The 17458-nt window shown below is 30.5% G+C and overlaps 1 protein-coding gene across 2 annotated transcripts in view; it reads right to left on the reverse strand.

The window, feature by feature from the left end:
- Positions 1-940: 940 nt before the first annotated feature.
- Opa1 (Opa1 mitochondrial dynamin like GTPase) overlaps positions 941-17458 on the reverse strand; it is a 29629-nt gene continuing 13111 nt past the window's right edge. For both annotated transcript variants that reach the window (XM_088226578.1, XM_088226577.1), the window contains 14 exons: positions 15260-15389; positions 14236-14334; positions 12396-12530; positions 12066-12211; positions 11649-11810; positions 10144-10331; positions 9636-9699; positions 8187-8318; positions 7433-7621; positions 6965-7174; positions 5853-5937; positions 5157-5250; positions 3254-3364; positions 941-1224 (listed from right to left, as the gene is read on the reverse strand). In XM_088226578.1, coding sequence (XP_088082704.1) covers positions 1160-1224; positions 3254-3364; positions 5157-5250; positions 5853-5937; positions 6965-7174; positions 7433-7621; positions 8187-8318; positions 9636-9699; positions 10144-10331; positions 11649-11810; positions 12066-12211; positions 12396-12530; positions 14236-14334; positions 15260-15389 — 1810 coding nt within the window. In that variant the 3' untranslated portion in view covers positions 941-1159. The remainder of the gene's footprint in view (positions 1225-3253; positions 3365-5156; positions 5251-5852; positions 5938-6964; positions 7175-7432; positions 7622-8186; positions 8319-9635; positions 9700-10143; positions 10332-11648; positions 11811-12065; positions 12212-12395; positions 12531-14235; positions 14335-15259; positions 15390-17458) is intronic.

Below are 17458 nucleotides of genomic sequence, written 5' to 3' on the forward strand. Positions count from 1 at the left end.
TCATCAAACTAAACTAACTGTCAAATGGGTATATTTCAAATACATAAATAATGTATTTTTTTCATTTTGCAATGACTATTTATTGTTCTTGTGAATCGCATCAATACATGTAATTTTAAAAGGGAACAAAACTGTAATTATGTATATCTTCGGTGAATCAATAAAATGATCAAAGCTTAATAATGTGAAAACGCTTAATAATGTTACATTATTCCTAAAGTCATAGGAGAAGAAGTTATACATGTTTATTTTACAACATTCTATTTATAGAAAGAATAAAATAATTTGCAGTATAAAATATTATTGGATATGCAGGGTGTTCATTAAACCCTGTCACATCCGAAACCACGATGATCAGTATGAGCAAGAAGACATATTGGCACATTCAAATATATTTTTAGAACGAATTAAATTTAAAAAAATAAAATAACAAAAAAATCAAATCGTTGCTTAATTCTGCAGTGGTGAAACGAGGTGAGGGAAGGGGGGAGTCTGATACTGCGCCGCGCTCCCCTCACTTCTCCCCTGCAGAAGTAAGCAACCATTTGTTTTTTTAATATTTTATTATTAAAAATTTTCTTTGTTCTAAGTATTTTTTAAAATATGCTAAAATGTCTTCTTGCCCATACTGATCATCGTGGTTTCGGATGTGACAGGGTTTAAAGAACACCCTGTATACTTGGACTGGCACTTGAAGCCTAAGGCTGATCACCTTACCTCCCTGTAATAGATGATAGATTCCCAGACAATTCCCGATACACCATCAGGTGCGGATAAGGTTTTGATGGCAACGAAATAATGCCAAATCCTTCAAAGCAAAACAAACTCATGGACGACGTGTTGTTTACTTCACCGCATTTGGACACAAACTACACTCAAATGGCAGTCATAAAATAAGCAGTTTGTTCAAGGTCCCCCTAATATATTGGCAAAAAGGAAGTTTGTTTTTTTTTTATTAAATATGTATGAAAATTAAGTTGTACCTAAAATTAGATGACACATTTGCTGTCTAATAAACATAAAACCGAAAAAGCATTGATACGTTGACAGAAAATAAGAAAGCAAATATGTTAAATTTAAGAAATGCTTAGCTCTATAAAGTATAAAGTTAAAACAAATTATAAAATCACATCAAATAAATAATAATAATATTAAGTAATCACTTTTCTTTATTAAGGGCTGCAATAAACTCCTCTAGTTTTTCTTGGATTTGTCGCACTCTCTCTGTAAAAATAAAGTAGATTTTATGAACATTTTACATAATAATTTAATAGAGCACAACTCTTACTTATTAATAGAATTACTGTCATTTTGGAAGAATCATTATGGTACTTTACAAGAACAAAATTCCCCCTCCTCACTGAGTTGACGTCCGCTCGTTGCGACTGTTGTTTGCATATCTAAGTCTGTAAGATAATAATGATGCAAAAAATTTAACACAAAACCTTGACAAGCTTGAAAAAAGAGTTACAAGGATAAAAGGTACATTTTATTAAATGTTTAGTGATACCGTTTTAAAAAAAACATAATTTTTTGAAAATATTGTGTGTATTCCAAGCAATATTTTGTAAAATTTTTTTTTTTCTTTGCATTTTAATTTCACCGACAAGTTACAATATTATTTTCCCCGACATAATTTTATGGATATGATGACGTAAAAAATATTTTCAAGAGTCTGTTTTATTATAATAAATAAAGGGATATAATATTAAACATCTGTAGGCTTTATTGGGTAATCCAATCCAAGCAACAAATAAAAACTGTTTTTACTAAAAGATAACCAAATATACCAAATTCAATAATTGAAAATAGTAAATAAAGTCTAATAATGGCAATACGTATTTCACATTTTGACACTAGTGTCGAAGTTGAGCTTCTTTCAAGAAGTGTTCTAATCCAGTAGAAAATAATTTTTGAAATACAAAGAAATTTTGATAAAATGGTCAAATTTCTTTAAATAAAAAAAAAATTGGGGTTTTAATGTAGTTTTTAGTCATGAGGGTGCGCGAGAAAATTGTCTTTTTATGGGTTTGGAGTTAGTTTCATTGAAAATTACTTTTTGTTAGTAAATAGCCAAATAAACGGGTAGTGACAAATAGAATTTTTACGAAATGCTGGCCCTTCCTTCGGGCATTTTTGTGGGAATCATCAAGATAAACCACGTGGGCAAATAAATTAAATATTTACTGTTTGTATACACCATGTTTCTTATATTATAATTTTACTGGTGTAAATGAGTCATTTTTAACAACTATTTTAACACTAGAGCACTGCCGCGGACATAGTAATCCAAAGTGACACTTTAATTGATATTCTTTTACCTGTAGATATTTGGGAGTTAAGCGTCCGTGTATTCTTTAAGGACAAACATACCTTAAGAATCAGACCCACGCAGACGCTGGGGGTGAAAACACGTTTGGCATTGAATCATGGACTACCACAGTAGTCCTCGCAAGAATTGAAGTTATATTTTTGTTTAGTGAGTGGTGGTTTTTTTTTTCTACGGAAATATGTTTTTCATACTACTATTGACAAATATATTGGATTATATAGTAGTTTTTGGTTAATTATATATTTAATTTTTATCTTAGGTAAACAAAATGGCGAGGAACTTACAAAACATTTAATTGATCTACAAAAAAATTGTGGAAAACTGGGAGACTTGTGGGAAATGGGTATGTCCCAATCATCGGGCGGTAATATGTACTCAATTTTATGAAACAAATAATTGCAAGGTTTTTTTTTTGTTCTCTTATAAATCCAAAAATACTGTTTTTTAACCATGTTCCAAGAATTGGAGGTTACGCTTAATTTTTATCTATCTTAAAACATTGTTGTTTATTTTGTTTTTACCTTTAAATAAAAACATATTTTGTGATTAGTATCTTTTTTATTTAAAAAAATACCCAATACAGTAAAAACTCGTGTACTATTTTGGCATAGAAGAGCATTGAGGTAAAAACTTGAGCCCTTTGTTATACATTACAATACCCAACTGCTTTTACATCAAGTGCCTGGACCCTAGTCATTACTGTGGTGTATGGTAAGAGATATGTGGAGACAACGGGGGATGAGAAGTAGGGAGGGCGGTCTACACTGCCGCGGAGCAAGCGGTTGGGCATTGCTGGCTAGAACCCGATAGTTTTCATTACACAGAATAAACAGTTTTGTATCCCACTTACTGTTATTATTAAAGACACCATTACAATTACCAAAGGACATATTACTTTGCAAAATAAAGACCATTACTTACTTAAATCCTCAGCAAGTGCTACACGCCTTCCAGTAAGAAGTTGCTTTTTCTTATCAGGATCTTGTCCAAACTCATCCAAAACATCCTTCAGCTCCTTGTCAAGGCGATGACCTAAAGTAAGAAAATAAGTATTCAACAAATTGCTGTTAAAAATATAATGATCAATACTTAGATCCCAAAAAACTTAACAGATTTATGCAAAACAATGATTATAATGATTAGATATGGATGCAGAAAGAAATCACTATCATAAATTTATTAAATATTTTTCTATGTACCCTATGAGGTGATTTTCACAAAAATGGCGCTATATAAATTATCCAAACATTATTATTATTATTATACCTATGTTGGTACATTTCCTGATTTTTACTTATTATTGTGTCTTTTAGTTTTTCTTATGTTATCTTTAATTTTAACTAAATTTACATACTTATGTTTCACTGCTGCACTTGAATGTAATTTCTAATATATGTAAAAGCCCGTAGGGCGTGTAAATTATTAAATAAATAAATATACAGAAAGTAAAAGCAATAGATAAACTCAAATACACATTTTTTAAAATCTAGTCTGTGAATAATTAAGCGTATAAGAAATATCAAATTAATGTAATGGAGACAGAAACAAAACTGTTCTTTGTTAAAAAAAAAAAACTTGCAAAATTTATTTATCAGATTTCCTAATGAGAATAAATAATACATTATAACCAAATGTTATGAGCCGTTGAAAATATCTTAGTTCAAATTGTTTACGTCGGGGACAATCCACTGAACGTTGAAACATAAAGGTCTAAATTGACTGGCAATTAGATCTCCTCAGGACCTCTACATTGTTGACCAAATCTGTCCACGATATACGATGTAATCTTCTGTGAAGCCACATCTCGTATGCCTCCAAGAAGTTCACAGTGTGTACTTTTAAAGTCCAGGTTTCTAAACCATATAACAGGACAAACCTGACATAGCACATCACCATTCTCTGCCTTAATTTCAAATTCAATTTGTCATTGCCCTCATTTTGTTTAATGCAAATGACCTTTCGATCCTGCACTTCACCTCCACATCTGGGTCTAGACTTTGTAGTTATACTGCCCAGGTATTTGAGTTGGTCCATCATCTCCAACAGTTTATTTCCTAGCTGTAAAATGATGCTAGAGTAGTCTGCCCTGCCAAATGACATCCATTTTGTATTTTTTATGTTAATGTATAAGGCCAATTCCTCTCCAGCATCATTTATCTCAATAAAGAGTTCTTGAAGGTCAGCCAAGATAACAGTATCATCGGAATATCTTATATTGCTGATATATGTATGTGCCGTTGATCTTCACTCCTTTCGAAGACTTTTTTAAAGACATAATCAGAGTACATATTGAACAATATCAGGGTACATATTGAACAATAGCGGCCACAATATGCAACCCTGTAGTACGCATCTTCAGATTTTAATTTCATCAGAACAGCCATTACCAATTTTCATTTCGGTAGACTAGAACCAAAGATTTTTTATGAAGTTCCAATCTTTGTCATCTATGTTGCATTCCCGTGTAATTTTAAAATGTCATTTTGTGTTGGGTCAATATAATTTTTAATATAGATTTTTTTATACTTCTCCAGAACCATCATGTTTTTTTTTAAATCCTTCAAATTTTTATTTCGTGTTTTTAAGGTTATGTACCTACATAAAATTATTTAAACATTAAGTAAATATAAATAATACCCAATTAAGACCGTTTTCACAATTTTTCCCAAGTTTTTCATTTCCTCACTTTAGCGTTTTCCTCGGCTTTACACTTTTTTTCGCTGCTCCCTTTAAATGCGTAAAACGGGGGTTTTACTGGATGTGATAGGTAGATATGTCAGGCAGATGACCCAATCCTGTTATATTTGTATGTTATAATACTTACTTTCCCTATTCATAATCTGCTGTCTCAGAGCATTAGCTGTCATTTTCATCATTTGTTGTATACGCCAAAACAAAATTACATCACAGCATTCAATCTGAAATACATCAAATTTATATAATATAATGCATGTCATACTTTTAATCCAAATATGACACATATAAATGCCACACCTGACAGGGGTGCTATGGGCAAGTAGAGATGCCATGGAACTATAAGTTCAAAATATTTCAGCATATAAATGAAGCTTAATAGAGCCTGCGATGCAGTGAACGTTTAAATTAAATTTACAATTTAAGACCACGTGGCAAAAATGTGTTGAATAACGCTCAAGAGATTTATGACAATCACATATTACTTCCATAAAAAAATTATTCAATTTCGAAAAAAAGTGCTTTAATATATTTATCAAAAAGGCATTGATATTTTTTTGCTATTTATAAGCTCTGAATTCATTTTCATTGGATAAAGCATGCGTAAATTAGTTAAGAATTTACTAATTAACTTTTGTCAAAAATGTTACTTTACATGCTCTTGCCATGGGGTCATCAATAATTGTAAAATTAATATAAAAAAATATATCATGCAATTAGGTGATTTGATATGAAATATTTAAGGACCTCTCCACATTTTCTTATTCAATATTGTATCATTCAGAATGTGAGTGTAATAGTAAAAATAAATAATAAAATAACTTACTTCTCCTTCTAGACCTTGTTGTTGATAAAGATAGTAACCACGTCTGCAGTCATAAGACCTAGCTAGGGCCTGCTTTAGGAAATGCCTGAAAAAAAAATCTTACTATAAATATTTTATTAGAATAATTTACCAATCAACGCAATTTGTAATAACTTTCTCCCATGATTTGTTTTGATATTAGTGTGTCATTCATTTATTGTCAGATAATATAAATACATAAAAAATAAACATTTGTTCTCTCGTAAGTTTAGGACCATGCCAGCTTACACATTTATTAAAAAAAATAGTTTTTTTTGAGCAGTGAAGTTTAGTGCTATGGAAAATTGGATATAAAATATGTTTTCTTTATGCATGGTAAAAATTAGAGAATTTAATCATACGGCAAAGTTTCTCAAAAAAAATATAAAAATTAACTACTTTAAATCACGTCACGAGTTCTGGTGAATTAAGCAATGATAGTGTTGTGATAAATTTCCGGTTCATGGGAAGCTAATTCTCCATTCGCAGCTTCTGATTTTTTTTCTTTATAAAAATACATGTATTATTATTTATGGATAGAAGAAAGTGCATTTTATATTATTTTGCAATTTATCTCAATTTTATAGTCAAATGCGCTAGTCTGTGTTTATTTATTTTATAATATGTTTTTATTATCACAACCTAAATACGATGTGCTAATGATTTATTGTCAGTTTTTAAAAATAGTTTCTCCTACTCAAACAAAATTTTAACTTGTTTTTAAAATACTAAAATACTGTTTGAAAAAATATAAAAATATTTTTATTGAAATCATTGAAAATACGTTTATTTACACTATAGTCTCGATTTTCTAGAACATTTATTTTATTTTCATGTAATTATTCTGTTTTTTTTTCCATATATTTGTTTCACTTTAGCGTTTTACTCAAATTTACACTTTTTTGTTGCTCCCTAGAAAAATAAAAAAAAAGGTTTTACTGTAAATATTTTATGAAGGAAAATGATTTATTATTTATCTAGAATTTCTTAACCCTGTGTTTAGATATCTAACCTGATATAATTCCTCAAGTATACAATCCAGTACTTTTAATAAAAGGGTCTGGACAATCAAAATATTGTTGGAATAAACTTACTTCCTATAAACTGGATGCCACGTATCACGAATATAGTCTGGGTCCACTTCCACATCCTTGTGTTGCAGATTCTTGCGGATGGCAGCGAGTTCTTCGTAAGTCAGGCCAGAAGCCCGTTTTATTCCGCTATTCCTCAAGAGACCTTCTAGCTCATCCCTAACAGCGCGGCGGCGGTATTGTTCTTCTGAGGTACTTTGCCAGTATAACCAACTGAAACAGGGTGTAATATGAACATTTTTCACAAGTACTTGTTTTTGACCAATTTTAATCCTCTGAACGCCAAAAAGAAATACACCAATCAACATCTGTTTTTAATCTTTAGATGGCATTCTTTTATCAAATTAAATACCTAAAAGACAATAATGCAACTCTGATAAGTTTAGACTGTACTCAGTCAGCGCAATCTATAAGTGTGAAAGAACTACAATCAATGGTAAAATTCACAATATATATTTATTGAAATTATACCTCTCTTTGAAGGATGGTCCCATCATGATTTTGAGAGTATCTTCAGTTTTTTTGAGTGTATCCTTTACAGAATTTTCTAAGAAAGAAACAGCATCATCCCAATCACGTTTACCGCTTACAGCACGATCTTGCAAAGCATTTAGTTGCAAAACACGAACCATTTCTTGCGCTTTGGATTCCCAACTGTGCCTGAAAATGTGTTTAAGAAAAGAATTCATCAATATGTACAAATTTTAAACCATGTTTACCAGTTTAAAAAGAAAAAGATTTAGTAAGATGTGACTTCAATATAATTTTTTTACAATTCAAAGCAGGTTTTCACTTTAATCAATGATAGCAAAACCTTGAGAATCACGTATAAGTACCATTAATTTTTAAATGTATTTCATATTAAATGTTCTGGAGAATTTTCTCTATAATGATACAAAATGATCACATATTATTTCCATTCTAGAAGACCAGGCACTCGTAAACTGATTTGACCATGTCTCGCTAATCAGGTAAGGTTATGTGTATATATTTATTAAGACCAATTTATTTTTAAATGCTGAGTGACTATCTCTCGAGATAGACTATTCCATATATTCACAGATCTGCCATTCACTCCACTTTCTCGGGAAGGCTGTTTGAATGGTCCACAACTCGGTTGGTACAGAAGCCCTTTCTTGGATCGGAAGTGTGCTTGGACCGCGTGTAACTTCTCAGACTTCTTGAAACTTGTTTTGCTATTCTATAAATAATATTTAATACTCACTTTCGGAGAGCCTCATCAACAACGGCGGCCTTCAGATTATCAAAAATATCATCATGATCGGAAGTTAGTTTGGCTTTGTTCAGGAAATCTTTCAGCTCAGATTGCAGAGTTTCCCAGCCGCATTCTACAGATCTGTAATATTGCATAAGGATTTTACGTATATACATAGTTATTATAAATACAGAAAAATTTCATTTTCATGTTCCTCAATTTTACATTTTCCCACTTTTTACAGCGAAATATTCAGGACCCATTTTCCTTCATACATTCTCATACAAATAAACAATCATAGTTATGCAGAAAGCAGCCAGCCATAAAAAAGTTAAACTGAGATAATGGCACTTTTGTGAAAAGAGTAAACAATCAAATTAACACAACAGTTGGAATGTTTTTTACTTTGACAAATGATAAATAATGCATGCATTCATGATTACATTATTGATTTTGTGTTTCGGATTACATAAATTGTGAGGATATGCAGTGACAGAGAATTTTGGTAAATAGGTATTTGAACACTTTTCTGTCACAGTCTTGAAGATGCCTCCCCAATGCTGTGCAAAAAAGACAACTGCATGTCTGTATATACCATATGATCAAAATTAAATGGGAATTTCTAATTTGAAATTCATTTGCACCAAATGGAATTTTTCAGTCACGTTGGCAACCTGTCAAAGTTTGACGGCGATTGGATGTTCAGTATTTTGTCAGCATCCGTTTGAGTGAGTCGAAAAATTGTTGAGTGGCAATTAAATTAAAATAAATAAATTGATAAAAAATTGGAATGAGCGTGCCTCAAATTTTCGAAAACACAGTCATACGAATGGTATGAGAGGTTCAAAGACGTTCGTGAATGCTTAGATGATGATGAACATACTGGACGCCCAACAACGTCAGTTACCGAAGAAAACATCGAATCGGCAAAGCAAATCGTGTTGAAAAATCAATATGTACCAATCCGAGAGCTTACTGTGTTATAAAGCATCAGCAGATCATATTTTGACTGATGTTTTGGGCATGAAACGCGTCGCTGCCCGCCTCGTCACAAAAAGAGATGATATCCAACGCAGATAGCGACCATACATTCATCAATTTAACTAATGTCATTAACCAAGCACCGTATTCTCTAGACCAGGCCCCGTCTGACTTTTTTCTTTGTTTTTTTTTTTGGAACGCGCTTTGAGACGATTGATGCCATAAAAGAGAATTTGCTTTGAGAGCTAAAGGCCATACCTTTGCAGGCCTATGAAAAGTGCATGGACAATTGGATTAAGCGTTGGCATCAATGAATTGTCGCAAATGGCGAGTATTTTGAAGGGGATAGTAAAAAAAAATTAGGAAAATTAAAATTTTGAATTTCTTTTGCCAAATTTCAGTTTATTTTTTAACATAAGGTCGATAGATAGATGTACTACGCACTAGGATATTACACATAAAGAAAAATATACTCACTTTAATGGAAGAGTTTCTTCGGCCCACTGTTTTAATTTGATGTCGACAGTAGTATTAAAAGTATCTGCAAAATGGCAATAAGATTTTTGAAGATTAACATATTAGTAACATTTTGCACAGGAGCCAGCAACTGACAGCGATGCCTGGAGGCTCTATGATGTGGACACCATATGCTCCAATTAGGGAGCGGATATAGAATTATGACATATTAGTAATACTTTGAAAGTTAATAAAAGGGAAAAAATACAACTAAGCCAAAGGACGCTTATGCTTATCAAGTTTAACTATGTATAGTTAATTAGAATTTTCCATAATAAATTTAAAATATTTGCATAAAATTGTCAGTAAAAGATAATACAAAATCTAATATAAATATTTGAATTTTGCATGAAAAATTTAATATACCAAATTGATAAATTTTTTTCTGCCTCTCTCATTCGAGGCCTAAGATTGATCATTGACTAATTACCCGCATACAATAAGAATCATTTTGTGGAGAAGAACTTACTATTGTTTGGTGTCATGGCAGCCGGTAGATAAATATTCTCAAAAACATGTGTGCTCGTCATTTTCCATAGAGCCTGCATGAGCCTCTCTTCCCACACACGTGGAGGAACCATAGACAAGTTGATGCTCTGGTCGAGGATCTCACTACGAGCACGTTCAAACAGTTCATCACGGTCCAGTTCACGAATTCTGTGAACATAATTCTGAACTATAAAATCTTTGATCCGCGATACTCTGTGTATCAATTACACTGGAACCTCTTTTCACATTGATTTTTTTACATGGTTTCTTACATTCATTTAATAATATAACTATACTATTTGTTATTAAAATACCCTACATGGCTCTTTTACTTTCTTGACGTTTTATATTTATGATAGTGATTAATCTTTGTTACGATTTGTTAAAGTATTTTTAAGTCATTTAAGAAAAAATTACGGTTCAATAAACAGTAAGTAATTTCTTTTTTTCCAAATCCATGTCCAGCATTGTACTTTTTTAGTATACTTTTTTTTTTACACGGTACTTGTGGGGAACGTATCCCCTGTTTTCCAATGTACATCATTACGCAATAAGATCTACCTCAACTAATCTACATTACTTTAAATATTAAATACTCATATTTTTGTAAGAAAATTTGATATTTGTAATACTGATTGGAGGATTTTCACTACGATTTGTTACACATTAGTTAGAAATTAAATAAAAAAATAAACATATTTCGTTGGTTTCGTTGTTGGATAGAGGTTTTGGCCACCATCCCTGAGGTCCCAGATTTTATCTCTAGCAAGGTCGACATGAAATATGTATCTAAAGGGGTGATTTTCACTACAATATTTTACAGTCCCTGGACTGGATCTGAAGCGTAAGACTTATCATCTCGCCTTCACAAATTTGAGGAAAATTTTTTATCGACTGAATATTGATAAAAGTCAAAGTAATTAAAATATGTTATTCATTTTGTATGTTTTAATAACAACCATCCAGTTCCACAAATTATACCAGTAAAACTCTTTAGAACATTAACTTAAGTGGATTTGCAATGATTTATTACAGCAATAATTGTGTTATTTCATTGATGGAAATTTGAAATGCTATAAGGGACAAAATATCAATTATTCGAGAGAAGGAAGAGAAAGTTGGCTAATGTCGGATATCGTTCTTTCTCCACATGACCATATTGCAATTACATATATAAACAGTAGCATAAACTGTGTTTATTCTCATGTAAAATTCCATTGCAAAAATGCATTTCCATATTGCGGTATTTAATATTTTATTTATTTATTTTTCAGCAGATAATATTAATAAATAACCCCGGATATTCACAGGCAGAATGGTGAATATCATATATGTAGTGCGTAAAGTGATAATTTAAAACAGCCAATGACGTCACAAGCCCTGTGAATGCCTAGACTTCCAGATTCCCTCAGTCACTGTTTTAATATATTTCAAACACATTAGGTTCATAATTATAAAATGGCCAACAAAATAAAATAAATTTACCTGGGAAAACTGTTCTTCCACTCAGTTTCTAAATTGAAACGTGTGGCTTTGAAAGCGTCTGCCTGCTGTTCTATAGACGCATAAACCATTTTCCAGAAGCACTCGGCAACTGCCAGTGATAAGTTTCTAGTGGTTACTTGACTTGACATTATCAGACCATCCCTGCAATACAATATGTAGTATGATTACGTAACGATATCTTTCAAATTATGAAACAATTATTTAAAAAAAGTACTGGATTAAGCCTTTTAGGAGGTTTATCAAGATTGACAGATGTTCAAACGTAGACAGAATGGTAAATGTTAGTGTGTAAAGTGATTAGTCAGCTTATGACCGTTATACTATTCCCAAAAAAGAACTCCATTTGTGTTAAAACATCAGTCAATTATTATCATCCTTAATGAAAACAGCAATTACTTGAAAAGTTTAGAATGTCTGAAGAACTTCTCTTCATAATCTCTAATCGTTTGGATTGAGTCATCCTTGTGCCCTCGTCCTGTTACAACAGCAAAATATCCTAAAGCTTTCATTGGGAACAGCTTTCCAGACAAGATTTTTCTAATCTGAAAAGATAAAAGAAACATTCGAATTATTACCAACTCATTGATTAAATAAATAAAACAAAACAAATAAATTTGTTTTAAATATGGCTGATAATTTTTAAAAAAAAAACATTGCTAAGGCTACAATGTCATAAAGGGGTGTTTGTGTTTAAAAACAAAAGTCATGTATCAAATAAAAAGTCACCTTGTTAGGGTCTGAGAGAGAATTTTCTTCCGCTAAATCAACCTTTGTTAAGACAAAAATGGTACGTTTTCCTGATGGGTCACATTGTGCCACAAGATCCGTCACATTACTTCTTTCTGCATCAACAGATCCATCCTGAAACACAAAACATCTTCATTATTAAGAGGTTATACAAATGAACATAGTCATGATAAAAAGCTATATGCAAAAACACAGCTTCAAAGGAAACTGGGCAGGCAGTCAATAACAAAGGGATGGTAAGAGTTTTACTGACATCTATTGATAGTCATCTCGATTATCATGAATCTTCAGATGAAACAGACCATAATGAGAAAGTGAAACTTGGTGCAGATTAGGAACGAGTAGAGGCTAGAATAATGATGGATAAAAATGAACTGGAATAGATTATATTCTTCCAAAAATGCAAAATTCGCAATTTGTGCGTTGATCTCTCTCGATTGTTAAAATTAGTTTAGTACATAGTTACATATTAAGAATGAAGTATCTAACTTTTGATATATAATTCAATGTACTGTTGATGAGCTCTACAACTCAAACAACATCCTATCATGGCTTAATTTAGGCCCACATTACACAGAAGTTTTATCTAAAATATTACTGATTTTGCTCCGAGATGAATGTGGCATTAAATATTTTTATAAATTTGACCAAAAATTTCAATTTTAGCACCATACAATATGAAGTGTATGGTACTAAAGTTGAAGTATTGGAATCTTTTATTTACATGTACACAATATTCTAATTATTAAGCCCCTAATCTAAATGCATACATATTCATTGACGCTTCACATTTTGAGTTAGGTAAGTGTTTAAACAAAAATGACAATTGAATTACAGTAAAACCCCTGTTTTACGTTTTTCAAGGGAGCAACAAAAAAAGTGTAAAACTGAGGAAAACTTTGAAGTGAAGAAATGAAAAATGTATGGGAAAAATTCAATTTCATTAAAATATAATTATTGTACAAAACTAAACTAAATATACTGCAGAAAATTGTAAGAACTGTCATGATTGGGGATTATTCATATTTACCAATGATTTAATAAATAAAAAAAAATGTATTTTTTCAAGCAATATATGTTATTTTTTATTGAATTAAAAAAAAACATGTTTAAATAATTTTATCTGGGTACTTAACCTTTAAAACACGAAAAAAAAAATTGAATTTGTATAAAATGTATACAACAAATTTTTCAAAGTATTGGGAAAATTAATTTATATAATATCACTTTTTTTAGTATGGCACCACAACATTACAATGGTCATTCACATCGCGGCAATTTCACACTTTTATGATAACTGTTTAAACTATCTCTTTTTCACATTATGTATATAACATCAAATAATATTTCTTTTGCCAATTTTTTAATCATTCTGCATCGTAATTTATTGATGTAAAGACTAATCTTCCTAAACATGCGTCAAATGCATGTCACTATTTAGTAAAATGTCCAAATTAGACACTTGAACAAAACGATTACACCTACTTTGAATTTAGTTTGAGACAATAATTTACACTTTTTTTTATTTACCTTGATTTTCTTTTGACAGATCGAATGTGTTATGGAAAAATTTCGACGTAAAACGGGGGCTATGAAAAACGTAAAAAACGTTAATTGGGGGTAATATTGACTGAGAATGTATGGAAAAAATAGGACCTAAATATTTAGGTGTAAAAAGCGGGAAAACGTAAAATCGAGGAACGTAAAAACGAGGTCTTACTGTATTTTTAAGTGCACAGTATAGATACCAGGCTGAGGTAGATATATTTAAAAGAGAGATACTAATATGCAGACTGATAATGTCAAAAAATATTATCACCTGAATGCACAAAATGATGGCGTTAGGATTATTCATATATCCCTGGGTCATTTCTCGAATAGCATCACGTGTGTCAGATGCCATGTCCACAGTTTGAGTCTGCAAAGAAAAGTATTTCATGATGAGACATTAGTACTTAAAATTCCAAGATACATACTACATATTTTATAGCAAAATTAAGTATCGCCGCCGCATTATGAAATGAAATAAATGTAAATATATTTAAAATTAAATGTAAAAAGTATATATTTGAACAATATTAGGTAATATATAGTGTAAATAGTGAATATAATTAATGAAAATGTACATATGAAACAGTGAATATTATAAATTAGGATATTAAGTGTAAAATAGTGTATAATAGTGAAAAATAATGTTAGAAAAAGTATAGATGTAAATATTGTGTTGTAAATATATATTAGACTATGTTAATCATAGAACTAAATAAAAAAATAAATATAAATATTATAAAAATACAATTCAAGGCAATTTATGACATTTATCTACGCATTTTGTTAGTCTTAATTGTATGTGTGTACTATTAGTGCAATTGTTGCAATATAATTGAAGAAAAATTATTTAAGTACAAAGAAAATCTATTTTTCAATATGCTATCTTAGAGCAAAAAAGATAATTCAATCAAAATTTGTATGTATAAGTTTGTATGTTTGAGAATTGTCAACATTGTGATAGAACATATTATTAACAAAACATTAAAACCGATATGAAGAAGAGTATTGAAATTTATTATAAAAAGAAAACACAAATGACATTCTTTTTCACTAATAATTTAAGACAATTGGTGGTATAGATGGTTTTATATGAAAGAGCTGCACATTAGATCTTCATCTATGTAAAAATAAGTACATTTTTTTTAATTTATGACATCACAATTAAATACCGCAAAAGGTTACGCACAAAGTAAAACTGATTTTAGAGTCATCAACAATTGAATCAGTTTACTTGAAAAAAGGACTGAAAATTGTACAGAATATGAAAATTTAAGGTAAACAATAAGGCTTACGGAAATGATGCCGGGAAGATCGACAAGAACCATCCTGTGAAGTCCTGGTCCTCGAACGGACATGGAGATGACATCTCGTGAGACTGTCCTGCCACCGCGGACACTGTTTCTCATACGCAGCTCTACTTCCCTAGCACACACACATACACTCATTACTATGTTGTATTATATCTGGTAACTGCGCTCTTATTGGCTTTTATGAGCTAGGTAATCAGTGAAATCATTGGGGATTATAAGAGCTTTTTTTTAAATTTCTTTAATTTTAAAATTTCTTTTTTCAAGAATTTGTTTAAAGGAAATTTTAAAATTATAAAAGCCCTAACAAAAACAATACAATTTAATAAAATAATTAACTGCGATGATATGTGATGGTTCGCTAAAAAAAATACATTTATTCTCTGAATCATTCGCATAAATTCATAATATCTACTGGAAAAATCTTATTGTTTTCTTAAATTCAATGCAATCAAATTAATTTTATCATCATTGCGCCGGCAATATCTGTTAAGTACTTAAGATTTATAAACAATATAGCTTTTGATGACGGTTTTTTTTTACATATTTTTTTATTGATAGCAAAAAGGAAAAATGAATAACATTATTTTGAAAAAATATTTAAGTAAACTTTGTTGAATCAAAATTGTGTAATCTTAACCCAATTAGAAAAAAGTGGGACATAAATATAAAACCAGAATAATTAGGATATTTATTTTGTAATATTTCATATTCATAAAAAGTCTTATGCCAAAAGAGTATCGTAATAAAATTCACTGATAAATCAGTAATCTACACAACTTTTTCAAATGCAATAGGTTATTATCTTAAAAAATAACATATTTTATAAGATTTGCAAGACGTAAATTAACACAAACAAGTTTCTTATAAAGGGTTAATAAGAAATTAAAAATAGTTTTCAATGGGAAAATTCACTTAACAGATATTGTCGCCACAAGGATACTCTGCATAATCACATTTTCAAAGAGCCCTTTAGGTGTACATAAATTGTGTTATAAGTTATTCATAATAATAAAAACAGCAATAAAACTGATAAGAAATATTCATACAACATGAAAACTGTATGTTGTATGAACATAATCACTTGAATGTAAACGCCAAACCGCAGAAAACAAGTTTTTGAAAGACGAACCAGATGAATTTTAGTATAAATTTTCATTAAAGAAACTTCTTATAAAAAATCAAATTTTGATGTGTTGGAAACACCCCAATGTTTTCAAATTAATTCTAATGCATCCAATTTCGAAATTATAATAAAAACAGAAAGACTGCATTTTTTTCTAATCAAAGAAATAGTACTCGTAGGAAAATATTAAAAAACTGTAATTTCAAGTAATTTGTCTGAAAAGTCTGACTTAATCTGAAAAAGATATACCAATGATGCTCAAATTTAAAAATAACAAATAAAATGTGAAAAATCAAAAGGAAAATAACATAATAATTATGGAAACAGTACATAATCGCTTCAGCCATAAAATAAATCATTGATATTTGCAATGTACATATTTATTGTACATAAAAACCATAAGATAAAAATATTAATGTCTTATATTAACTATTTATTGTTTCATAAGTATGAATTTTTTATAACAGATTAGTCTCAAGAATAATAAGAAAAATAGCTTGGGAGGTAATATCAATCATATTCTATGCCCTGCATATTATGTGTATCAATAATTCGCATACTTAAACACTCAAATTTAAGTAATAATAGCCAAAGGTTAATTTTGTAGAATTTGTACGATATTTCATTGTGTGATTTTTAAAATATTAATTAGATTGTTAATGATTCAATAAATGAAATCTTTAGTTGAATATTTCTCCAAGACTCGAATGTTAGTGGACATATTATATCAGGTTGGGGAAAAGGTAATTTTGTATTTCACGCCCTTTTTTTCGTATATCTCGTTCATTATTGGTTACATCGGATCATACAATATAGCATTGTAAAGGTGCGAGTGTATACTAAAAACGCTTTTTTTGACAGTATTGCGCTTGGTCGGTTCAGTCGTGAACTATCGTGCGTCGAGTATGGAGGTCTTAAAGGAAGAAATTTGCCATATTTTACACTTTTACTACCTGAAAGGGAAAAACGCATCAAGAGCAACCAAATAAAAAGCAATGTATACGAGGTTGATACTCTTTCAGTTGGTGCTGCACAACAGTGGTTTGAGCGATTTCGTT

The sequence above is a fragment of the Micrasema longulum genome, unplaced genomic scaffold (assembly GCF_059751315.1).
Source record: "Micrasema longulum isolate JH-2025_06_02 unplaced genomic scaffold, ASM5975131v1 h1tg000443l, whole genome shotgun sequence".
NCBI classification, from domain to species: domain Eukaryota; kingdom Metazoa; phylum Arthropoda; class Insecta; order Trichoptera; family Brachycentridae; genus Micrasema; species Micrasema longulum.